This window comes from Salvelinus alpinus, chromosome 12 (assembly GCF_045679555.1).
Source record: "Salvelinus alpinus chromosome 12, SLU_Salpinus.1, whole genome shotgun sequence".
NCBI lineage: Eukaryota > Metazoa > Chordata > Actinopteri > Salmoniformes > Salmonidae > Salvelinus > Salvelinus alpinus.
The window spans coordinates 12,904,623-12,931,103 of record NC_092097.1 but is presented as its reverse complement, the minus strand read 5'-3'; the positions used below and the strand labels follow the sequence as shown (position 1 = coordinate 12,931,103).

General features: G+C 40.8%; 1 protein-coding gene across 1 annotated transcript in view; it reads right to left on the bottom strand.

Moving 5' to 3' along the window:
* The window catches only part of LOC139535557 (contactin-3-like), a 67,251-nt gene that overhangs the window by 27,012 nt on the left and 13,758 nt on the right, over positions 1 to 26,481 (bottom strand). Inside the window, exons 2-7 of the mRNA XM_071335072.1 lie at positions 24,263 to 24,397; positions 15,100 to 15,235; positions 9,714 to 9,889; positions 5,941 to 6,039; positions 3,625 to 3,828; positions 3,040 to 3,142 (exon numbers count right to left, since the gene is read on the bottom strand). Of these exons, the coding sequence (XP_071191173.1) occupies positions 3,040 to 3,142; positions 3,625 to 3,828; positions 5,941 to 6,039; positions 9,714 to 9,889; positions 15,100 to 15,235; positions 24,263 to 24,347 (803 nt within the window). The 5' untranslated portion in view covers positions 24,348 to 24,397. The remainder of the gene's footprint in view (positions 1 to 3,039; positions 3,143 to 3,624; positions 3,829 to 5,940; positions 6,040 to 9,713; positions 9,890 to 15,099; positions 15,236 to 24,262; positions 24,398 to 26,481) is intronic.

The following is a 26,481-nucleotide window of genomic DNA, read 5'->3' as shown; positions in this document are numbered from 1 at the left end:
GAAACTTGAGGTGATGGTGGCGGATTAATGGCACGACAGTGGGCCTCAGGATCTCGTCATGGTATCTCTGTGCATTCAAATTGCCATCAGCAAACCTCTCGCCCACACGGCGCCATACACATGGTCTGCGGTTGTGAGGCCGGTTGGACATGCTGCCAAATTCTCTAAAACAACGTTGGAGGCGGCTAATGGTAGAGAAATGAACATTCAATTCTCTGGCAAAAGCTCATGTGGACATTCCTGCAGTCAGCATGCCAATAGCACGCTCCCTCAAAACGTCTGTGTTATTGTGACGTAACAAAACTGCACATTTTAGAGAGGTCTTTAATTGTCCTCAGCACAAGGTGCACCTGTGTAATGAGCATGCTGTTTAATCATCTTCTTGATACGCCACACCTGTCAGGTGGATGGATTACCTTGGCAAAGAATAAATGCTCACTAACAGGGATGTAAACTAACGTGTGCACATCATTTGAGAGAAATACGCTTTTTGTGCATATGGAACATTTCTGGGATCTTTAATTTCAGCTCATGAAACCAACACTTTACATGTTGAGTTTATATTTTCAGTATATATAAAACCTTGTTTAGCTAACAGTCAATCAATCAGGCGCTTGTGAGTGTCAGTTGGTGTATGTGTGCCTGTGCATATGTGATGTCGGGCTGAAGCTACTGACCCAGAAGCTTGGCTCTCTAACTCCTCCCAGGCTTTTGGGAGTGAGGGTGGACAATGAGCTTATGGTAGCTAATGTAAGCAATGCCCCCACGCTCTCTGGCGGCTTTCATAGCTGGGATAAGTTCTTTCCTCTGGCGCACAGCTTCAGAGAAGTCCTCGTTGAGGAAGATGTTGGTTTCTCTCGAGTTCTTGGCTCTCTCCTGAACAGCAATCTTGTCATTGAGCCTTAGGAACTTGACCATTATTGGCCTGGGTAGGTCACCTGGACTCGTAACAGGTTTTTCAGACGGTCGAAACGTAGGCTAACACGGGTACTCCACGCAATTCCAGCCTGCACAGCTCACAGGGCCGATGGAAACAGCAAAAAACAGCAGGGATTTAAACAGCCACAAGCCCGGGACTATACGCACCAAGCCACAAGGGCTAACCGCGTCTCAGGCTGTGTTCAAACTTTCAAGGAAACGTGGCTAGTTTGATAGCTAGTCTAGCTGCTTCACCAATCAGCAGCTCTTCAAACTTTAGGGTTTAGCAGTATCCCGGGACAGATAGTGGCAGTCCCAGCAACTGAGGCTAACTGCATCGCGGGATCCAAACTAAACAGGTAAACACAGACTTTCAAACTTTCAAAAACAACAAACCAAGTTCTCTACTGTTCCGCTTTCAGCGTGAGTCGCGCTCTGTTGACGTCACTGTGTAATGCGAGTTGGTTGCAGGATGAGGTTGTGGTGTGTGATACTTGACTTCAAGACTATAGGTGATATCACTAATATTCCAGCATCCTAAAAGGAGCAACCTCATAATTCTCTCTACTACCGCATGGCAAGCGGTACCGGAGTGCCAAGTCTAGGACAAAAAGGCTTCTCAACAGTTGTTACCCCCAAGCCATAAGACTCCTGAACAGGTAATCAAATGGCTACCCGGACTATTTGCCTTGTGTGCCCCCCCCAACCCCTCTTTTTACGCTGCTGCTACTCTCTGTTTATCATATATGCATAGTGACTTTAACTATACATTCATGTACATACTAACGTAAACTCACCCCATTCCGTACAAATGTGCGTAACCGCGACATTCAAACGAGGCTGCAATGAAAACTAATGGGACTGTCGTGACTGTTGGCATCAAAATCCGGGGTGTGAACTACGTTTCGATTCAGCGTTGATTGACATGGTAATGGACTCAGTATTGGAGAAAAGATGAAAAAACGGACCCCTCTGGCGCTGTACGTTACATCGTGACGTGTCACTACGTAACGTGGGGCGCTCATTTGCAACTCATTTTGTGCCGTACAGCCTCTTTCCACCAGGGGCAGCCCTTCTCTCGCAGATTAAAATCATGCTTAACCATACACACTTGTAAGAAAACTTCATGATTTTTGTCTAAATTAATATAATTATTGCTAATATTAAACTAATATTTCATGACTAGGGTGCCAATTGCATTTTTTACTGTGAGCCATCATGACACTCAAAACCCGGAACAGCTGCAGTTCACTTGTGAGGCTAACGTTAGCGCAGCCCTAAAGCCCTCTTCAAATTCGACACAAACCTTCAAACAGGTATGTGATGAGACATTACATAAACTCTTTACGTTTTATTTACATTTTAAAGTTGATGATTAGTTGGACAAATCGGGTGAAAAAACCCTGTTTTCTTCACCCAACATATTTCCCCTTTTCAAGATCACTTCGTAGCCTTCGTTCCCCACCCGCCATTTAAAAAAGACCCGACGGAGCTCATTGCCTTGTGGAATTATGCAGAGATGGGCATCATGAAGGTCTCGTCATTAATTTTGTTGGAAAGGGGAGAAATTGTGCTTTACATTGGTATTGATATTACAGTTTATATGGAACTATTACGTTTTTTGGGCGCAAAAATAAGGTCAATTGTACGGACCAAGGCGATGTACAAAAGTGAGTTCACGTTACCTCAATTGGGCCAACCAACCAGTGCTCCCGCACATTGGCTAACCGGGCTATCTGCATTGTGTCCCACCCACCACCCGCCAACCCCTCTTTTACGCTACTGCTACTCTCTGTTCATCATATATGCATAGTCACTTTAACCATATCTACATGTACATGCTACCTCAATCAGCCTGACTAACCGGTGTCTGTATGTAGCCTCGCTACTTTTATAGCCTCGCTACTGTATATACCCTGTATTTTTACTGTTGTTTTTATTTCTTTACTTAACTATTGTTCACCTAATACCTTTTTTGCACTATTGGTTAGAGCCTGTAAGTAAGCATTTCACTGTCAGGTCTATATTGTATGTATTCGGCGCAAGTGACAAATAAACTTTGATTTGATTACAATGATATGTCTGACATATGCACAAACTTGCACATTCACTCCAACTTACTTTCCCAGAGCGAAACATTCCAGTTTCACTGTGGATCCCTTCGCAGCTGGAACAGTGTCAGGGAAATGAACTTCTATTTTGGGTTCGTATTCACCCATTGCTCCTATGAAAGGGAGACAATACACAAACCAAATTTTGGCATCAATGATTAATGGCACACTCGCTTTACGCCCTGGAAAACATGGTACAACAATAACATGGGCCCAGAAACACAAAGGTATTTGTGTGTGGAACAGAAGTGATCACTGAGAGGTTGGTAAGATGGAGAGAAATGGAAAAGGTTTGTAAAAGGTTCAAAGAAGAACACATCTGGGTGAAGGCAGGGATTAATCTCCTTTTCAGACTGAATCTTATATTCAAGCTGCTAGGAGGGCAACAGCTTCACCCTTTGACTTTACCTTTTGAGGGGGTAAGATTACTCTTTCTCTTTGACCACTTATAATCAGCATTACAGAATATCTGGATAGAATGGTCTATTGTAGACTGCATAGACTGCCAATGTTTTACAAATTGGGGCTTAATCTGGGCAGTTTTTTGTTGTTGTGCTGTCTGATTAGTGTGTCTGTTTAAAGGATGGGATCTTACCATCATTCCTCAGGACCAGTGGTGTAGGAGAGCTGAGGACTTTCCCCTTAGTGATGCTGTTGTTGACCACACAGGTATAGTTTCCCACATCAGAAGGTTCCACTTTAGCAATGTACAGACTTCCTGTCTCCTGGGAGATGAATCGACGACTGTCTTGCTGAACAAAGTATGGGTACTCATTGAAGATCCATGCAAATGTCAGCTCTAGGAGGGAGAGGAATATGACAGTGGTAAATACAGTACAGTAGTATTAATATATTACAACACAGTAATGTGTTTGTAGGCGTAGGAGTCTATATTGTAAAATTCCCTTTTGAAAATATAATTTAGCATTTATGCTAAATAGCTCACAGTGTCAGTATTGCCCATTGATGAAATACTGTATTAGAAAACAAAAACACATTGTAAGCAGATCATGTTTGCATTCCACACAATTTCCTTTTCCTTATTTCAGTTTCCTTCCAAGAAGATACCAGGGCAAATATAGTAGAACAGCTATTGGTGCACAAAAAAAAGAGTGTCCAAAGGAAAGAGAGCGAAACAAAACGGATTACAGCGCCTCACTGGCACTCTCATGACACATGCCCTGTCCTCTACCCTGAGTAACTGGGGACAGGGCTTTTTTCCAGGCTTGACTCATGCATGCCACACTTCTCCTCAGTCAACAGGCCTAGCTAAAGTACACAGAGCGCTGCCACACAGCAATACTGGGTCATCTTGAAAAGAGCAGTGCACAGATTCATAGGAGCGAGGTACTGTAGCGAAAGCCTATCTACCGTGGCGTGGAGGCGAGAGCGCGTACGGAACTACAAAGGTGTGTATGCAGCGTACTGTCGCTCATCTCCTGTCCCCCTGGGAGGAGAACGCCTCGCAAACCTTGGCTCCTGGGATCACGTCTTTGCAGTCGGTTCACTGAAGCCGAAACCAATTCATTCTGACGAAGCAAAGCAAGACCGGGGATCCCTGACTCTGAGCTATGTGGCCGTAATGAACAGTGATAGCGTTTGTCAAGAAAATACAAATCAAGAGGAAAGTGAAAATATAGTGCAACAACCTCTTTTCTTATTGAACACAATGGCTATTTATGTAACAAGCACAACGTTACAAACATGCAATAGCTATGACACAAAAATAAACTTAATTGAGCCCTGGAGAATAAACACATATTCATGATGGCGCAGAGCCCTAATGCAGTCACTTTAGCTAGCAACAATATTTATTTTGTGGCCATGTCGATGTAACATGAGATATAATGTGTCATTTGAGAGAACCTCTATTCCAGCAGTTGAAGCCGCTGAGGCAGAGTAAAAACCTGCAGAGATGTCTTACAGTCAGTGGATAGCGATGGGTCCAACGAGTTCCAAGTTTGTGTGTGGCATTCATGCTTCACAGTGCAATGAGCGCAGTGCCACACTTACTTGGTCTTATTCACTTGTTCAAATAGGGAAACAAAACACAATACTGTTATGGTGACAACAACACGCCTGGCATAAGCTCATTTCTGAGTGAGAGGCTGTCGCATTGTGTTTCACACTGGCTACCCCAGGCCATTATCACCTCCTCCAGCTGTACAGGACTGTAGGCACACTTTGGCCAATACACTAGAGAAGAACCAGCGACTCTACAATGTCATGTTAAAAGTGAGTGGTACTGCAACAGGGTCAGCCTGTATGTATGCAAAGTCCGTTATTCAATACTAAGCTAACTGGAATTGAGTAGTGTGCGATCACACACACTTCAAATAGCCGTCTCACATGTGCCGAGTCACTTCCTCTGTACAAGTTGAAAATAGTATGGAAGATAAATAAGATATTGCAGAAAGTGATTCTGTTTGTTTTCCCTCTAGGGTATAGAGTAAATTAGTTTACAAAGTCCCTTTGAATTCTGCATTCCATTTAAGTTAGGATAAGTTACTATTGATTATCTAATACCGGTTTTATTAAAAGCACTTTACTCAGACCGTATTGCCTAATGATCAGGTTAAGACTCCAATTTGAGGAATATCTTTTCATTTGCCACCAGATTTGGCACTAATTGTAAGAAAGTTCAGAATGAAAAAGAAGGCCAGCTAAGCATATCTTTATTCTGCAAACATCTGTGTGAAATAAGTGTATTTGAGGCTGCTAGCAAGAATCCATGCTTTGAGGCTCTAACAAATAATGTTTTATGAAAAAACTGATTAGGTTAGGAATGTGAGCACACCAAATAGCGCCTGTATATTCACTCATATACTGCATCAAAGATTTTAATTGGATACAGAGGAGAGGCATCTTCTCAGGTATTCATAAATATCTCTAATATGGAGTAAAAACCTACCTCCAGAATGCATGGGTGGTCCACATAACAAAACCACTCCTTGGCCCTCTCGGACACTGACAGCACTCCGTGTCGTTTGGGTCTTGAAGTTATCTAGGTCTTATCAACACAAAAATCAAGGGTAAGCTTTAGTGTTATTACAGAAGACAGAATGGATAAATATAAAGCACAAACCTTAGCATTACTCTATGTCTAAACGCAGCGGATAACTCAATCCGTATCAGCTAATGTGTTTCCCAGTTTGTATCAGTTATCTTGGTTTCTTTAAAGCCCTAAAATCCATGTACTGTAGGAAAACGATTTACAGGTACAGTAATGGATTGCTTTAGAATACCCCCAATGCTATCCAATACTTAGAAAGGCAACTGTAACATTAAATATTACTGATGGACTTATGGTATGTGATGGATACCTCACAACACACCATCGTTATGATAGCAGCAGGAGATTAAATTGCAAAGGGATAAAAAGAGGGGAGGAAGTTGGAGGGCGGGCACAAACACTAAGCACATGACGAATAACAGGAATCAGTGCCAAGACCAATAACCAACATCATTATTAAATGCAGTGTAATCTCGCCCTTAAAAGCACTAGCTTCCCTGTCGATACTCTGGGAGCAATTCATCCCTGCAAATGAAAGAGGAAAAGCTGCCTGACTGAGCTTGTTTGTACCTGGGCTGATGAAATGTTACTCTAGTTTAGTGAGTGATGGGTGAACTACTGTACCCCTGTCCCTACTGACTCTGCACCCTCGGGCGGGCAGCCCTACAGTCAGACCCCGAACACAAACAAAATAAAGTCAATGTGACCGATAAAAGGAATTGAGAAAAGAGGAGGATTACAGAGGGGAGTGGGAGAGTGAATGGAAGATTAATGAGCCAGTCTCTGATGACCGTGGTGAAATCCAACACAGCCAAGTCATAGCAGGATTCTGTCCAGGCCACACAGTGAGTCGCCATCTTCTAATAGAGCCATAGAGAACTTCAACTCGCAGACATGGTGCTGAATCTAAAGCGCTGGAGGAGTTAGGCTAGGCTATCTAGACGAGGGCAAGGTGGTGCAGTCTGGTTGGAAAGCATAACCAAACAGCAGCTGATCATTATGATAATATTCCTTTTGTAACAGTGGGGGGGGGGGGGGGGGGGGGCTAAGAGGTAAAGAATCAGTTCCGGTAGGGAGCGGAGGCCCTCCTCTACTCCTCTCTCCCTCACACAGAAATGTTCCATGTAAGGGAGAGACAGTAGGGACTGCTAAAATGCAGCACTCTATAAGCTGGCTCTGCCTTGTCTATAGCAGAACGATGGCTTTCTGTGTAATATGTCTCCCCTACACAGACTCCAACTCTGAGAGGCAATAAGAATGTGTCAGGAGGGAAGCCAGGAAAAACATATAAAGGTATCCTATCTAACACCATGCAAGCTCTTCATTCTATTTTTACCACAAAGGAATAGCAACTCACAAGTACAGAGGGAATGTCATTTTAAATGTATTTCATTCTCTCTCCCTGGTGTGTATTATACCAGTGTTTGTACATTTGTATAACAGTTGCGTTACAGTTGTTCAGAAATTCAATGTAAAGTAGGATGAAGTTGATGGCCATAACACATTGCAAAAAATATATAATTGAAATGACAGTTGAATTGTGTAGACAGGAAATGGGTGAGGTAAGCCATCCCTGTCTATGGAAGAGTCTTTATTACGAGGAAAATCTAGCCGTGTATGCAGCAATCCCCATCTATCTCCAAGACCTCCTCTGAACATTCAAATAGACAATAAATGTCAAGCAGTTCCCTCCTCACCCAGGCCCCACAAGTGAGATTCATTATCCAGCCCATAAGGGTAATGGCAGTCCATCTCTTAAGAGGAAGGAAATGCACTCTATCCCTGGGACGTGATCAATGATCAGTGAGAGGTGAGAGGTGTCTCTCTACACTATCTATTGGTCTGCTCTCTATATGGTAGAGACCCACACCAAAGCTTCATATTCACCAGTGGAGGCTGTTGGGGGGAGGACGGCTCATAATAATGGCTGGAACGGAGCCTATGGAATGGCATCAAACCGTGTGTTTGATGCATTTGATACCATTCTACCTATTCCGCTCCAGCCATTACTACGAGCCCGTCCTCCCCAATTAAGGTGCCACCAACCTCCTGTGATATTCAGATCTCCCTCTCTAGAATACCAGACAGGCTGTTCAACCAAGTCTGATCTATCTGCAACGGCAAACAATTCTACAGTAAAAAATGATTGTGTCTGGTTTGCAAAGTTTAAGCTTTATTTGTGTAGGTTTCCTTTCAAGTCCAGATCACAGAGGCTTGCATAGATTGGCAAAGTATCAGTCAGTACCGAGGTTGCACAGACGCTGTCAAAGCTGGAAACACAGAGACTAATGAGAATCAATGGAGTTCAGAGGCAGTCAGAAGCTGCCTCACCCACTGTGGTTGTTGCATCTGACATTTCATTCGATTACCATTTCCCTTTAAAAAAATCTATTTGAAGCATACCGAGCAAGAAATCGGAATGCTAAAGACACAGAGGCCACAGACACACAACACAAGTGCGCACACACACACACACACACACACACACACACACACACACACACACACACACTTGCAAGTGTAATACTCTTGTTAAAACCAAGTATTGAGTTTATTTGTTATAATTAATTGGTATTATATTTAAAAGGTGATTGAATTGCTCCTGAATTGTAATGCTGTTAATGCATTTCTTTTGAAGAAATATTTATTTAATGTATAAGTGAATAGGTTGGTTTACTTTTAAGTTTAAGTTTTGACCAATAAGGTCGCTTGATAAGCTGTGGCCAATGGGAAAACGGACCTGGTTAACGGAAGGCCTGAGAAAAAAGAGAGGGAGAGAGACGTTGAGAAAAGGATGGACATTACATTATGACCGTTGGTGAAGAAGAATTATAAAAGAATACGATAAAAATAGAACAAAACCCATAACTACCGAGTTTGAAGGGAAATACTAATTTTATAAGAGAGAACTTAGTAAAGACTGAAGCTACCGTCTCATCGTGGAGGTATTTGACAGCCTTGAGGTTAGCCTAGCATCATGTGAAACCGAGAGAGAATTGCTTGGGAAAGCTTAATGAGTTCATGTTCCCATGGGATATCGGTTACTGCTAAAGAGTACTGTCTGCATTGATAGCTGTGCTTGCTGTGGATCTTGTGAGGAAACCTGCAAGGAACTGCCATACTTCACTGAGGGAATATCTACGAGTAGTGAGTAACCACGGTGGGTTGCTTCGGGCCTTTATCTGTGTCGTCTTTTTTTTTTTTAGCTCCAACGCGCACCAACAGGTTAAACAAGCTTGAAATAATTTGGACATGGGTTGTGCACGACTCATTGGGGTTTATTATTTTTATTTATTTTGATGTGGTGCTTTGAAAATGTAATAATACACATTTTGAACCTTATGTATGTTGCCTTGGTGGAGTCATTTACTGTTTCAATTTAATTTAATGCATGGGATAGCCTATCCTGATACAATAACAGAAACCTATAATAATTTCATCTGCAGTTAATACCCTAATTGTCATCACCCTAGATAGTTCACAATGGGGATTCTTATTGGAGATGCCCTTCTCACCTAACATCCCATGCTGTTGAGATATTCTATGTAAGGTAATATCATGAGAGTCAAATTTGAGTCTGGTGAGAGGGTTACACATGCATGCATGCACACAAACACACACATACACACACCCCTCCCCTATAACGTGCTAGGGATAGCCCGATCACTTACATGCAAATTTCAGAGTGGCTCTGCGGCTGAGGATGGTCCCCCATGTGTTGTAGGCAGAGCACTGGTATATCCCCGTATCTTGGTCCCTGTCCAGACTGTTAACGATCAGGTTGCCCCCAGACATGTGACGCCGGTAGTCACTCCCCAGATCAATGAGTGTTCCGTTTAGCGTCCATCTGGAAAGACGTAAACACAATCAGCACCCGGGCCTCTGGAGATGCACACTCACAAACATTTATCACATGGATCCATTTGATAAAGACAATTGAATCAAATGAAGATATTGGATATAATCACGCTGTAATTGTTGGAAATTTGAGCGTGAAACTTTTCATTGTGTATTGGGTTAGTTAGTTGCCTTTGAAACACTGTGTAGTCTATTTGTTTATGTTGTACATAATTGTATTGTGTAAAAAGAAATCACATCTATCTCATATTACTGATCTAAAATACGTTGCATGTGAAGTTATGGGTTGAGTATAATAATTCCTGTTTCTAACTTCTTTAGAAACATCCATCAGAAGCTAAGTTAAATCCCCAGATAGCATGAGGTCAAAGAATGCACAACATACAAATGTTTTGGACTATTTACTACTCTAATGATTTGTTGCAATAAACAATTTACAAAATGGGGAAATTATTTTTGTTTTTCCAAAGTTAACAAAGCTGAGAGGCATGATAAGTATAGATTATTTTCCACTTAAGAATGCAAGAAATTAGGCATGATTAGGATAAGACTTTGAGCCAGCTAGCTTGAGCAATGCAATTTGGGACAGTGAAATGACAATTCAATGATGGGGGGGGGGGGGGGGATCAATATTTTTTTATTTTCAGCAAACTAACGAGCAGAGAAAGTGGTGCTTCACACAGCCTTAAAACCAGCCATGACTTTCCCCAGACTCCCGTCTGACAGACTACAAAAGATATAGCTGTCTTTCATGTTGTTGCCTGCATTATTCATCTATCTCGGTGCGGCTTTCACTTAATCAAACTTATTTTGTCACCATTCCAGATACCAAAATAATTGTTTAAATGTTTGAAGTTATGTGATGAAACCTATGTTTCCTGGGCGCACAAATACAAACATTTCAAACAAGGCAGTTTGATGCCATATTCAATCTCAATTGCCTTTAAAAGAGCATCTTGTTTATGCATGTTCCAAATGGCTGATATGATCCATCATGTTATCGTATGTATACCAGTGTTTCCCCCAGGATTTCTTTTCTAGCAGAGGTGACACTGCGTATACAGCCTAGCCGAAGGATCTGACGTGTAAAATAATAAAGGAGAGCGGGAGAGAGGGGGTTGGGTGGCTGGTTGTATTTGCAGCCACCCCAGCATATCTGAACTTAATGGGAGAGGACGGTAGGCAGGCTGAGCAGATCAGACACCCCTGGAGCAGATGGCTGGGCTCTGCCTCTGCTGGGTGTGAGTGTGTCTACGCACGACACAGCCAGCCATCCCATCTAGCAGCAGCAACACCTCGAACAGCAAGCCTCGGCTCCATTTGAACAGTGGGACAAGCTGTCAGAGACACCCCTCACCTGCCAACACTAAGTAGCCACCAGAAAAGGCCTGGTATGAAACCCCCCCTGGGGATGAAGGCTAGGTGATAGAGCATCAAACTACCAGTCATACATAGCACCCATTCCATGAGAGTAGGAGTAAACAACGAGGACAAACCACAGTCCTGCTGCTGGTGTAAATTCACCCATAAGCAGATGTGGAGTTATTAAACCTGAACCAATATAACTGATATTCCACATTGTCCTCATAATAAATGATCACGCCACCAATTAAAACCCATGCGGACATAACGATCCTTTACTATCAACTATGCAAACTATAATTATCCATGGGAGCCTAGTCATATTGTATTTGAGTCATCACCATCATCATCACCATCATCGTCATATGCAGTGATGTGTATCCATCTCTCTAACAGTCAGTAAAATGGTTCTTACCAGCTGTGAGGTTGTGAGCAAAACCTCAAATATGGTGTCAGAAACATGAAATAAGACAGCTGGCGCCAATTATATTGTATTGTGAGAGTATATGATTGTTGCAAACTGCATGCTCTGACCTGTATAGGAGTCTGTGCCCTCAAACCTGTTGCCAGCACAGGACTAATGAGGAACTGAATGAGCACTCCAACACCATAGAAATCTTTCTGCATTCTAAACAGTAGTGGTCTCATCTCCTTTTCATTGCCCCCTCAGGTCTTAACTCATCCACAGATGAGGACTCCAACTGAAGTGCTTCACAAAAATGGAAAAACAGCACTTCGAAAAAGCACAATTTCTCTGGGGCCATGGCATTAGTGGAGCCTTATAGAGTGAATGGAGCGAATTTAACACACCAGACAGTAGGGTTCCTAAACAACAACAAAGACTAATGGCTCCCTTATTTGCTCTGGCTGCCCTAGCCTCCAGGCCATGGGCTGCTCATGGCATGGTCTGGATGAACTCTGGCCGACCTTGAGGTTCACATCAATGTTGCATGAGGCCTCTTCATCAAATACAGGCAGGGAATGGTGCCGCGCTCAGCGCTGTCTCCAGCCACGCACCTCACCTGTTTTCCCCTGAGGACAAACACACACACAGCTAATATTGGCCCTTAAAAAAAACATTGCTGACCAGGAGAAAGAGGGCCCTTGGTCTCAACCCGGAAGGTTGGCAGAGAATAAGACTAACAGCTCATCAGATATTACTGAATATCATCAATGAACATGGTTGTATTTGAAATGGAATAATTAATATTTCAGTAGTCTGAGACTTTGTCAGGGCAGGAGATGCAAAGTTCTCTCCTCAGGCTCCATGCTGTGATAGCTTCCAGACTAAATGAGAAACTCAAATTGCCTAACGTGTCCTCGGAGCGCTATTACATAAATTAAGAGACATGACAACATCTCCCAGATTTCACATTAGAGGGCAGGGAACATCACAAATAAATGATTGATGTCCATTGGCCACTATGCCCTTGGTTCTACAGTACCTTACAATAAGTTCAGAACACACTGCCCAATGTAGTGTTCATTATGGGTCACTGACAAGGAACAAAATCAAATGTGACAACCATATTGAGAAAAACTACCCCTACTGTAACAGATCAAGTACTAATATCTTTAACATGCGCTGTGGTGTCTTTAGTCAAGCGTGGAGTTGTGTGGGACTGGTTATGAAAGATAAAGAAAAGAGTCAGTACTAAAGAGCATTGTTTCAGTGATATGAGATGGTTACTTTGGCATGAATTGGAAAATGTGAAGCTCTTGAAAAAATGCTAAAGTCTTGTGATTCCAGTATAATTTCACTAGAAACTGACTGATGTTAGTTGATGCCTTCCTATGGGAGATCAAAGCTTGTCCCTTTGCAGCTCTGAGGGACAGCTCGGGCAACTCATTGGGGGCATTTGAGGTCCTGAGTTTTTTTGCGTTTGGGAAATGTATTGCTAAACATTTCTGTTTCACTTTTAATCATCAAGACAAAAGTCCTCTCCTTGCCAGAGGGGACACAAGTCAAGAACAGTCATTGTCAAACATACACTCTGGTGCAACCCAAATAAAGCCACAAATGATCCCTTTACTTGCAGTGAGTCCAAGGACTAAACGATGCAGTGTCTTTAAAAGTATTCCCATAAACGTCAATCCCCTGCCATGGGAGTTTGTTTCAATAAAGTGATTCACTTCAATTCTACTCAGATCTGTGCTCTGTATTCATTTGGTTTTAATACACTTATCTTACGTAAAATGGGTGCTTGAAGTCCTACTTTTCAATTTGATCGACTTGGTTCTATCCATTTCACAACGAAAGCTTGGATTGTCTTTAATTTGTCTTGGATTGGACTTTACAAATAACATTAATCGTGTGAAATAGCTCATTAGACACACTTAACTGGAGTGTTAGTAGCCTGCATGAAAACAATCATAATATTTGGAATTGTTTATGATGACTAATGTGTTATCCGTTCCAATACATCTAATATTAACCCAGAGAAAACATATCACTGTTACTTTACTAATGTAGGAAACTTTTGCGCAGCACTTAAAAATCTAAAGAGGCGTCTACTTACAGCATTCGAGGGTTATTCCAATTTATGGCACAGATGACTAGACCACATTTTATCACACATAATCATAACCCACGATCTATGCTTTCCCTGTGCACTTAAGTTTAAAAAAAAGAACAATCCTAATTGTTCAGTTTGATGGTGAGAACACGTCCACTCGACTTCTTTTTTCGAGTTAGTGCAAGTTGTAATGGTTCAGCTCATCCTTGGATTGCTCAGCTTGCACAACAAGTATAATGATACCCCCTGCTGCTGCTCTAAGACCCATGTTTTCAGCAAATATGCATTAGAGAAAATGTAAGCATTTAACGGAATGTCACTCACAAGGTTATTACCTCTCTCGACTGCCTGCTGTGCATTTACATGATGCTGACCAAGCTACGAAACACAATCTACCACAAAACTAACGCGGGCTGCCATTTTCAGGCAGACTTACCACTGGGGAATAACCGGGGGGATATCAGAGAATCTAGAGTAGAATTAGTAACTGAAATCTCCCTACATTCCTAATGATTTCCTAAGCAGTGCAGCACATTATAAAACATTAGCTTCAATCCTAGAGCAACCTAAATCAAATCTGTAATAAAGATAACTAGACTCACATCTCTGAAGTATTTATAAGCTAATGGTTGTCTGACTTCCCATCTAAATCTAAATCATAGCTCAAAGCCTGCATTAGTTTACAGCTTTTAGGTTTTTTGGAATGAGCATACCAAATGAATCAGTTTCTCTGTCTGGTTAAATGTCTGCGTACCCCTTTCCTGCAGTCAAATGACCCAGTATCCTCATGGGTGGAATGTTATTAGTATGTCATAATTGAATAATTAATAAACATATTATTTTTTTACGCAGAAAATCTGGTGTTTCTATGTCAAATGGTTTGTTATATTTCAGTATTCTGTAATGTATATAAAGTGTAATATTGGGATGCAAACTCAAAATGGAATACATTTCAACTCCATATCTGACATGGTACAGGTGTCTTCTTTTTTTAGGCCCATACCCTGTGAGGTGTGTACTTTTGTTTCAAAGTAGATTTGTTTAAGACTACCAACAAACACTATATGTAACCTTGATTTAGCCAACTGCAGTAAAAGGTGAATCTTGTTTCTTGGATGTTACAGTATCTCTACTGCTACTATGGTAAGCCCAATGTGTATCGCTCTCCACCAAATCAATACCAATCAACGCTCTCAGTATCCTGTTTGATTGCCTTGAGAGAGAGACTGAATATTTGGTTAAACATCCATGTTAAATGGTAGCTAATGGCAGTTCCACACTGAATTGTGGAATTATAGTGTAGATCGGTGGAATCCTTTACCTGTACTGTGGGGAGGGGTTCCCCTCTGCCTCACATCTAATGGTAGCTTCCTGGTCAGGGAAGTTGATGGGGAGAATGAGGTCACTGGGCTCTGTCCTCCATCTTGGCCCTTGGAACAGGACATCTTGTGCATGAGCTGGAGAACAAAAGCAACACAGGCTGTAATACTCAGGCATTTAACAATTGACATCCGTCAATGTGTGACATTTCAGTCATCTAACACGGAATTAACAAATTAGTCTGAACAAACAGGTAGACAGTGAAAACTTGTGAATCCTGACACGTCAGCAATCGCCAACAGAGGTGACAAAAACTGGTGACAGTTTAGATTTTTTTTAAATCATGTCTATAATTGCAACATGGTAATACACAGTACGATTGAGACAGGGCCATTCAAATATTTGATTTGGAATAGACATAAGGAAAACATTATTTGATTAAATAGTGTGCTACTAACCCAAATAATTATAATAGCTTATCCATGAAAAACTTCAATGTTGGCCTAACTATTCAATGTTGGTACAAATCTGAGCACTGCAAAAATCATGGTGACGTTGAAACGTTAGTCACATGATTGCACCTGTGTGAATCCAGCAAACCAGGAACACTCACAGGACATTAGCTAACATATGCCTATTAAGTTCTTGTTAGGGTTTGAGCTAACAATTTTGATCACCCAAAAAAACATTTTCCAAACATTTTGGAAATGAAAATATCATTGGAATGTTCTGCTAACATTCACAAAAATATTGTTCACAACATCTGTAAAAACTACCACTGAACATTCTCTTAAGGTTAATGTAATAACACAATGTTCTGGTAATGTTCTTAGAACATACTGCCGCAACAAAATCTGGGAGCAATTGACCCTTTGCTATGCCCAGCCCCCCTTGGTTACTGTTGCAAACGTGGACAACATTTTTCCAGGAAGACCAATTCCCCATTCAACCATTGGCGAAATCCCCTCACAATAACCTCAAACTGTGTTTTGTTTTTTTGAGACCAATGAAGCTGTTTCTAATAGAAAATTAAATTGAACACAGATCAATCAACCTTTGCTAAATCAGGAAACTCTTGGGTATGTTGTGGTGGACTGTCATTACAATTGCTTCATGGGAACCTGGTCAAATTATGTTTGTAGTGTAGCTAGCCATTGAATGTCTCTGAATTCATTGTTAGCATGCAGTCAAAACTATAACCACTTTTGGAACTATTGCACAACAACCGTATCCTGATGTCGACAGCAGATGGGAGTTGTATTAATAACATTCCTAAATTAGCTAGCTAACATACATTTTGAGAAAACAAGCTATAATAAGTGGCTAGCTAGCTAGCGTGAGCAACATTTGGTGGTCAGAGACTGAGAGATAGCTAACCAGCTGAGCTGGAAACAATGTAACAAAAGTATAATTTCGGAATCAAAATACTCAATCAACAGGCTGTGCATCTCAGGAATCACAGTAATAATTACTCCTGGTGCATTGTTCAATTATTCAGCCATTTAACCATGTATTTCTTTAAAGAAAACTCTTAAGTTTTTGCCATAGCCTTCATGAGATTTAAACATGAGCTTGTCAGAGGTGTCGGAATCGACGACAGTTGCTATCCATTGGAGCACTGCGATTGGTTGCCCAAAATTATGGGTGGGACTTAGCGACGGGTCAATTGAAGTGGCTACGAGGAAACATTACAGGAACGTTCTGCTAATGTTGATGGAAATGTTATTCAAAACACTCATAAAAACAAGCAGGGAATATTCCTACAATGGTCTAACAAAGTTCCAGTGTGACATTATGACATAACGATGTTCCAAAAATATTCCCTCAACATACTTCAGCAATTACAACTGGATTCAATTAAATTGATTCTGAAAAAACATTACAGGAGCGTTCTTTTAATGTTCATGGAGACATCATCCAAAACATTCAAAACAACATGCAGGGAACATTTCCGCATAACTCTCATATGCACTACCGGTCAAACGTTTTAGAACACCTATTCATTCAAGTTCTTCTATATTTTTACTATTTTCTACATTGTAGAATAATAGTGAAGATAACACAACTATTAAATAACAGATATGGAATCATGTAGTAACCAAAAAAAGTGTTATTTTATATTTCAGATTCTTTAAATTGCCACCCTTTGCCTTGATGACAGCTTTGCACACTCTTAGCATTCTCTCAACTAGCTTTATGAGGTAGTCACCTGGAATGCATTTCAATTAGCAGGTGTGCCTTGTTAAAAGTTAATTTGTGGAATTTCTTTCCTTCTCAATGCATTTGAGCCAATCAGTTGTGTTGTGACAAGGTAGGGGAGGTATACAGAAGATATCCCTTTTTGGTAAAATACCAAGTCCATATTATGGCAAGAACAGCTCAAATATGCAAAGAGAAACGACAGTCCATCATTACTTTAAGACATGAAGGTCAGTCAATCTGGAAAAATGTAATAACTTTTTACGTTTCTTCAAGCGCAGTCGCAAAAACCATCAAGTGCTATGATGAAACTGGCTCTCATGAGGACCCCCACAGGAATGCTGCAGAGGATAAGTTCATTAGAGTTACCAGCCTCAGAAATTGCAGCCCAAAATAAGTGCTTCACATAGTTCAAGTAACAGACACATCTCAACATCAACTGTTCAGAGGAGACTGTGTGAAGCAGACCTTCATGGTCGAATTGTTGCAAAGAAACCACTAGTAAAGTACACCAATAATAAGAAGAGACTTGCTTGGGCCAAGAAACACGAGCAATGGACATTAGACTGATGGAAATGTGTCTTTGGGTCTGGAGTCCAAATTGGAGATTTTTGGTTCCAACCTCCGTGTCTTTGTGAGATGCGGTGTGGGTGAACGGATGATCTCCGCATGTGTAATTCCCACCGTAAAGCATGGAGGAGGAGGTGTTATGGTATGGGGGTGCTTTGCTGGTGACACTGTCTGTGATTTATTTGGAATTCAAGACACACTAAACCAGCATGGCTACCACAGCATTCTGCAGTGATACGCCATCCCATCTGATTTGGGCTTAGTGGGACTATCATTTGTTTTTCAACAGGACAATGAATAATATACCAAGAAGGAGAGTGATGGAGTGCTGCATTACATGACCTGGCCTCCACAATCCCCTGACCTCAACCAAATTGAGATGGTTTAGGATGAGTTGGACCGCAGAGTGAAGGAAAATCAGCCAACAAGTGCTCAGCATATGTGGGAACTCCTTCAAGACTGTTGGAAAAGCATTCCAGGTGAAGCTGGTTGAGTGAATGCCAAGAGTGTGCAAAGCTGTCATCAAGGCAAAGGGGGGCTATTTGAAGAATCTCAAATATAAAATATATTTTGATTTGTTTAACAGTTATTTGGTTACTACATGATTCCATATGTGTTGTTTCATAGTTTATGTCTTCACTATTATTCTACAATGTAGAAAATAGTACAAATAAATAAAATTCAGCTTATGTTGATATCAATGCACTAATACCTACACTACATGACCAACGTATGTGAACACCTGCTTGTCGAACATCTTGTTCCAAAATCATGGGCATGAGTTGGTCCCCCCTTTGCTACTATAACAGCCTCCACTCTTCTGGCCACTCTTCTGGAAAGGCTTTCCACAAGATTTTGGAACATTGCTGCGGTGACATGCTTCCATTCAGCCACAAGAGAATTAATGGTGTCGGGTGCTGATGCTGAGCGATTAGGCTTGGCTCTGTCGGTGTTCCAATTCATACCAAATGTGTTCAACGGGGTTGAGGTCAGGGCTCTGTGCAGGCCAGTCAAGTTCTTCCCCAACAATCTCAACAAACCATTTCTGTATGGACCTCGCTTTGTACACGTGGGCATTGTCATGCTGAAACAAGAAAGAGCCTTCCCCAAACTGTTGCCACAAAGTTGGAAGCACAGAATCATCTAGAATGTCATTGCTGTAGCATTAAGATTTCCCTTCACTGAAACTAAGGGGCCTAGCACAAACCATGCAAAACAGCCCCAGACCATTATTCCTCCTCCACCAAACTTTACAGTGGCACTATGCATTCGAGCAGGTAGCGTTCTCTTGGCATCCGCCAAACCCAAATTTGTCAGTTGGACTGCCAGATGGTGAAGGGTGTTTCATCACTCCAGAGAACGCTTTTCCAACTGTGGCGAGCTTTACACCCCTCCAGCCGACGCTTGGCATTGCGCATGGTGATCTTAAGCTTTTGTGCGGCTGCTCGGCCATGGAAACCCATTTCATGAAGCTCCCGACAAACAGTTACTGTGCTGACGCTGCTTCCAGAGGGAGTTTGGAACTCGGTAGTGAGTGTTGCAACCGACAGATGATTTTTACGCGCTACAGCACTCGGCGGGCCTGTTCTGTGAGCTTGTGTGGTCTACCACTTCGCGACTGAGCCGTTGTTGCTCCTAGATGTTTCCACCTCACAGTAACAGTACTTACAGTTGACTAGGGCAGGTCTAGCAAGGCAGAAATTTGACCAACTTACTTATTGGAAAGGTGGCATCCTATGACGGTGCCACGTTGAAAGTGACTGAGCTCTTCAGTAAGGCCATTCTACTGCCAATGTTTGTCTTTGGAGATTGCATGGCTGTGTGCTCGATTTTATGCACCTGTCAGCAACAGGTGTGGCTGGAAAAGCTAAATCCACTAACTTGAAGGGGTGTGCACATACTTTTGTATATATAGTGTATAGCAACAAACAACAAACATTTCTGTGAGACTCTTATAAAGTTATATTGTAATGTTATGACATGATGTTCCAATAATGTTCTAAAAACATACTTTAACAATAATGGAAGTAGTTCTTAAAACTTTGCTGCAACATTCCGCTAATATTATGTATAGTATTATACAAAGTTGCCAAACTTTGAAACAAATTTCAATCCTCTTAAATCATGATATTTTATTAGGGTATTGTTCAAACATGGTTTTAGATTTTTTTAATAAAGAAAGGTCATCAAGTAAATGTTAACCTGCGATCTGCCATCTTCCATCCCTGTAGGCTGTGGATTCCACAAACTATGATTCAAAGTCCTTAAACTTAGATTCAAACTATGGCTTTATGTCTTTGTACATACTGTATGCACATCGATGTGCATACATCTCACCACAATCTGTCAGGCAATAATTTGACATGATTTCTGAAATCAAGTTCGTAGTGAAAATAAAAGGTAAAAACATTCCAATTTTACAGTATATGTCAGCAATAGAGGAAACAAATTCTTCAACAGTAAGATAGCACTAACACATAAAATAAACCTCCATGGACTGTTCAAAACTGTCGAGAGAGAGAGAGAGAGAGAGAGAGAGAGAGAGAGAGAGAGAGAGAGAGAGAGAGAGAGAGAGAGAGAGAGAGAGAGAGAGAGAGAGAGAGGGAGAGAGAGAGAGGAGAGAGAGAGAGAGAGAGAGAGAGAGAGAGAGAGAGAGAGAGAGAGAGAGAGAGAGAGAGAGAGAGAGAGAAGATTTCTGTCCCAATCCCAGGTGACCACAAGGGCATAACGAGCCAGTGTAGCAAGAGGTTTGTTCTAAAATGCAGGCGCAGTTCCATCCCAAGGATCCTGATAATGATCTCTGACATGTCATACACAGGAATAGGAATGGAATCGCAGATGTCCCTGGAGGTGCAAATGCAGTAGGCTGCTCAAGGGATGGCTGAAGGGCAACAGTAGGCCTACCGTATATGAAAAACTGCATTTTAATCAATTTAACCTTGTCACTATGAAATATAATATGGTTGCTTGCAAATACTGTGTGGGTGTCTATCAGTTTCTTATCAACAGCAAAAGAGAAGATTAGATCTAGGCTAATGCAATGTAATGCAATACAGATTCTGTAGAATTGTGTAGTCAGTGCACAGTATGGTTCCTTTCAGTTCATAACGTCAAGCAGAATCTAGAGAATATCCAAAGCACTTCAAAATGATGTAGGGAACACTGTAAGCATTAGATTTCCTACATTTCCATATGAGACAAAAGAGACAACTGTGTAATACTGTCCACTTCAAACTAGGGCTCTATTGAGAGGTATGGCAGTACTGTTGCTTAAAAGGTATACCACCCAGCAAACTGGGGACATTCCCAGAACATTAGCTAAGACTCTCATTAAGTTATAGTTAGGGTTGTATCTAACACTAGGATGACAACATCCCAAAAACATTCATGTTTTTCATAACCAAATATTTGAATTAATATATATATTTTTTAATTAAATATCCTTGGAATGTTCTCGTAGCATTCATTAAACTGTTGTGCAGAACATCTGTAACAACAACCACAGAGCATTACACCAAAGTTCTCATTAGGTTTCCAGGTAATGTAAAAACACAATGTACCAGTAATGTTTTCCCAGCAAACCAAAAATGGTTCTGTGAAAGTTCCCGGAACATTCGTTAGCCCACAGCAAATGTTCTCATAACATATATAAAACATTTGTCTGATGTTGCAAGAACGTTCCTAAAACACATTTAATCTGTTCTTTAAAGGTTCCCAGAATGCTTCATTAGTTTGTGGGTGCAGTTTGGTGAGATCGTTGTGGGGACATCACAAAATATATGCTCCCATAAAACTAAAAACTGTCCATGATTCCACAATGTTTCTTTTATGGTGCAAAAAATATTCACCTGATGTTAAATAAAGGTAAAAATATATATACATATGTTACAAAAACATTTTACTAACTCAAATTGTGTTCTGTGTCCTGATTGACCATATTTGACAGAAAAAAACCTAAAGGCTGCAGTTATCACCTGGTGGTGCAGTGGGTTAATGATTTGGCTGCAGATCTGAACGTTGCAGGTTCAATCCCAAATACTCTTTAACCATGTTCATTTTAAAAGAAAATGTGAAATTAAGGCTCAGGTATACTCTAATAAAAGAGAGGATGTCTTTATTTCCTCCAGATTTATAAATCTAGAAAGACATGCAGAATTTAGACTAACTGTAAAAAACAAAACATTGTGTGTTTGGACTGTTCAACTTTTTAAAAACGCACCCGATATAATTCCTATTTTGAAGTTCTTGATATGGTCCTCCTTTCTTAGTTTTCATGATCTGAAAAGCAAAAGTGATCCTAGATCAGTACTCATAGTCTATAAGTGGGCCTAGGGGTACGCAGCATATAAAGAGTATGATGGTTAATAACCCAGTTACCAGTATTCCACTGGGTTAGTTATGCCTAAGAAGCTGAAAAGGAAGCATGGAACTCCTGTGTGACCATACTGCCATGGCTATATATTGTCAACATATAAAGTGTAAAAAATATGGTTGTGTTTGGATGATTAAATGCTGTTCAAATGTCCTATGAATGAAATTAAAATGCCATGTGTCTCTACAATATAGTCTTCAAATGCAAATTACCATTAAAACTGTAGAGAAACATAATGGGGATGTATTCCAATCTGCTTTCTTATGCTTTAATTTGCATACTGAGAATGTTGTGGTAATATTAGGTCAAACTTAAACATAACATTTTCTAAGTGTTCTTGTAATATTCTGTGTATATTGCGTGAATATCAATGGAATATTACGTCCCCTCGCTAATTTCGTGATATCCAATTGGTAGTTACAGTCTCGTCCGATAGCTGCATCTCCCGTACGGACTTGGAAGAGGTGAAGGTCGAAAGCCATGCGTCCTCCGAAACACAACCCCGCCAAGCTGCAGTACTTCTTGACACAATGCTCTCTTAACCCGGAAGCCAACCGCACCAATGTGTAGGAAAAAACAACGTACACCTGGCGACCGTGTCAGCGTGCATTGCGCACGGCCTGCCACAGGAGACGCTAGAGCGCGAAGGGACATGGACAACCCGGCTGGCCAAACCCTCCCTTAACCCGGAAGATGCTGGGCCAATTGTGCGCAGCCTCAAGGGTCTACCAGTCGTAGCTGGCTGCGACACAGCCTGGGATCAAACCAGGATAAGCAGTGACGTAGCTAGCACTGCGTAGCAGTGCCTTAGACCGCTGTGCCACTCGGGAGGCCCCGGAATATTAAGCTAAACCTAAAACAATCATGTTATGAACATCATAAAAACGGTCTTATTGAATTCTTACAACATTTTCCTGTACAACCTAACGTAAACATTGTATGAGTGTCATCACAACTGAGCATATTTTGTGTTTTGGAAACCTCTCTCTTGTAATGTACCCACACTTTCCCCACAACCTAATTACATGTTCTGGGAACCTTTAAAGAACTCAGGAAGGCTGTACTGTCAACATTCTTGCAACATCAAAGGAATGTTTTCTGCACCCTGATACAAACATTATCTGAATGTCAGCACAACCAGACAGTTTTAGTGTTTTGGAAACAAATCTGTTGTTATCTCCCCACAATGTTACCACAACCTAATGAAACATTCTGGGAGCAGTTAAAGAACATACGAAATGTGTTCTGGGAACGTTTTTGTATTATCAGGTGAATGTTTTGCACCCTAAAATATTATCACTTTTATACAATGGGTTACTAACATATTTATTCATACTATTTCATACTTCCACAAGATATAGTCCCGACACAAATCTAGGGTTGCAACCCAAGCTGGCTGGTCATTTGTTCTTTCGGTTCGGTTGCCAGTCTTTTTGTTCTACATCTAACTATGGGACAGCAGGAGATTGAATTTGAATATTGAAACAATGTTGCAAATGTCGGAGAGACAGACAGCACTTGGTACTAGTACCCCCTGTATATAGCCTTGTTCTTGTTATTTTATTGTGTTACTATTTTTTACTTTAGTTTATTTACCAAATACTTTCTTAACTCTATTTCTTGAACTGCATTGTTGGTTAAGGTCTTGTGAGCAAGCATTTCACGGTAAGGTCTACCTGTCTACCGAATGAATACCTGTTGTATTCGGCGTGTGACAAATGCAATTTGATTTGATTTTTATACAAACATTCTACAATCATCACCACAACTGGACAGTTGTTGTGTTGTGAGAACTTTTGCTCCGACCTAACAAATGTTCTGGGAACTTTCACAGAACCAATTTTGGTTTGCTGAGCAGTTTCTCGTTTGTAACAAAGAGAGCAATTAGGCCTAGTAACATTGTTACTTGCACAATGTTAATGTAAACATAAATCATCCTTCAAATGAAAAATCATATTGGAGCTTGTAGATTTATAATAGTAAATACCTCTTCCTGAATAAAATGTGTAGTAAAACATCTTACCTGCAAGGCAACCAATGATTGATAGCAGCACAAGGTGTTTCCATAGTAACATCATCTTCCGTTGCCAAGGGCAAATAAGACTCATCCAATTGCTTGTGAATGGAATGTTCTCCCCTGAATACGAGAATCTTTGATCTGAGGGGAAAGTAATTAAACAAATAAGTAAAATAAGACATTTTTAGCCAAATATTACAAGCATTCAACATCAATACATGATTACAGTATTACAAAAGTTGCACTATTCATGTTCTTTCACAATTTTTAGAAGACTTGAAGTAAAAAATAAAATAAAAAACTGTGAAAGCAATGTAAATGAAATCCACTCACGAGACAACATATGCATATGATTTCAGCCATTAGGCAACGGTTGATTCATTATTTTATTAATTATACTGTGTGCCTTTTGATGACTGTATGATGCCTAAATGTAATGGAAAATACAGCTGTTGACACATTGGGGGTAAGTAAGGACATATAGAGTGCATATAAAAAATAAAAAAACACTAACTGTTTAAAAGTTTGGGGTCACTTAGAAATGTCCTTGTTTTTGAAAGAAAAGCACATTTTTGGTCCATTAAAATAACATCAAATTGATCAGAAAGACATTGTAGACATTGTCAATATTGTAAATGACTATTGTAGCTGGAACCGGCTGATTTTTAATGGAATATCTACATAAACGTACAGAGGCCCATTAACAGCAACCATCACTCCAATGGCACGTTAAGTTAGCTAATCCAAGTTGATCATTTTAAAAGGCTAATTGATCATTAGAAAACCCTTTTGCAATTATGTTAGCACAGCTGAAAACTGTTGTCCTGATTAAAGAAGCAATAAAACTGTCCTTCTTTAGATTCATTATCTGTAGCATCAGCATTTGTGGGTTCGATTACAGGCTCAAAAGGCCAGAAACAAAAAACTTTCTTCTGAAACTCGTCAGTCTATTCTTGTTCTGAGAAATGAAGGCTATTCCATGAGAGAAATTGCCAAGAAACTGAAGATCTCATACAACGCTGTGTACTACTCTCTTCACAGAACAGCTCAAACTGGCTCTAACCAGAATAGAAAGAGGAGTGGGAGGCCCCGGTGCACAACTGAGCAAGAGGACAAGTACATTAGTTTGTCTAGTTTGAGAAACAGGTGCCTCACAAGTCCTCAACTGGCAGGTTCATTAAATAGTACCCGCAAAACACCAGTCTCAACGTCAACAGTGAAGAGGCGACTCCGGGATGCTGGCCTTCTAGGCAGAGTTCCTCTGTCCAGTGTCTGTGTTCTTTTGCTCATCTTAATCTTTTCTTTTTATTGGCCAGTCTGAAATATGTCTTTTTCTTTGCAACTCTGCCTAGAAGGCCAGCATCCCGGAATAGCCTCATCACTGTTGACGTTGAGACTGGTGTTTTGCGGGTACTATTTAATGAAGCTGCCAGTTGAGGACTTGTGAGCGTCTGTTTCTCAAACTAGACACTCTAATGTACTTGTCCTCTTGCTCAGTTGTACACATTTCAATACCAGGTATAGATGGAAAGCCAGTGATCCCTATTCCATCATCTGTGACAATGTCAAATGTTCACCATAAAACCTGGTCCAGACAAACTCTTAGGAAGATACTACATATCAAACATGGAAGAAGATTGAATATGATTCAGCTGCAATGAATCACAGGTTCCCAACAGTACCTATTCTATGGAACTACATCTTGGACAATGTTATGGAATAGTGACACAAAGAATTGCTAAGTGAGCTTGTTTTTTCATTACCAAACCATCATAGTGCATTTCCTGTCAACCTGAGCAACAAGCACACATCTGCTACATCGGAGGAAAGAGGGGTTTGGAAATAATTGACCTCAAAAGCTACTTTCCTCAGCCTATTAATAGGAACTGGCAGACAACCTAAATACATTTAGCAGTATACTAATATATAGCCTACTGTGCAGCACAACGCCCATACAATGAGAAAAGCTTACAGTGCCTTCAGAAAGTATTCATACCCCTTGACTTATTGTACATTTTGTTGTGTTACAGCCTGAATTCAATTCACACAATATCCCAGAATGACAAAGTGAAAAAAATATTTTAGAAATGTTTGCAAATGTATTGAAAATGAAATACATAAATATATATTCACACCCCTGAGTCAATAATTTGTAGAATCACCTTTGGAAGTGATTACAGCTGTGAGTCTTTCTGGGTAAGTCTCTAAGAGCTTCCCAGACCTGG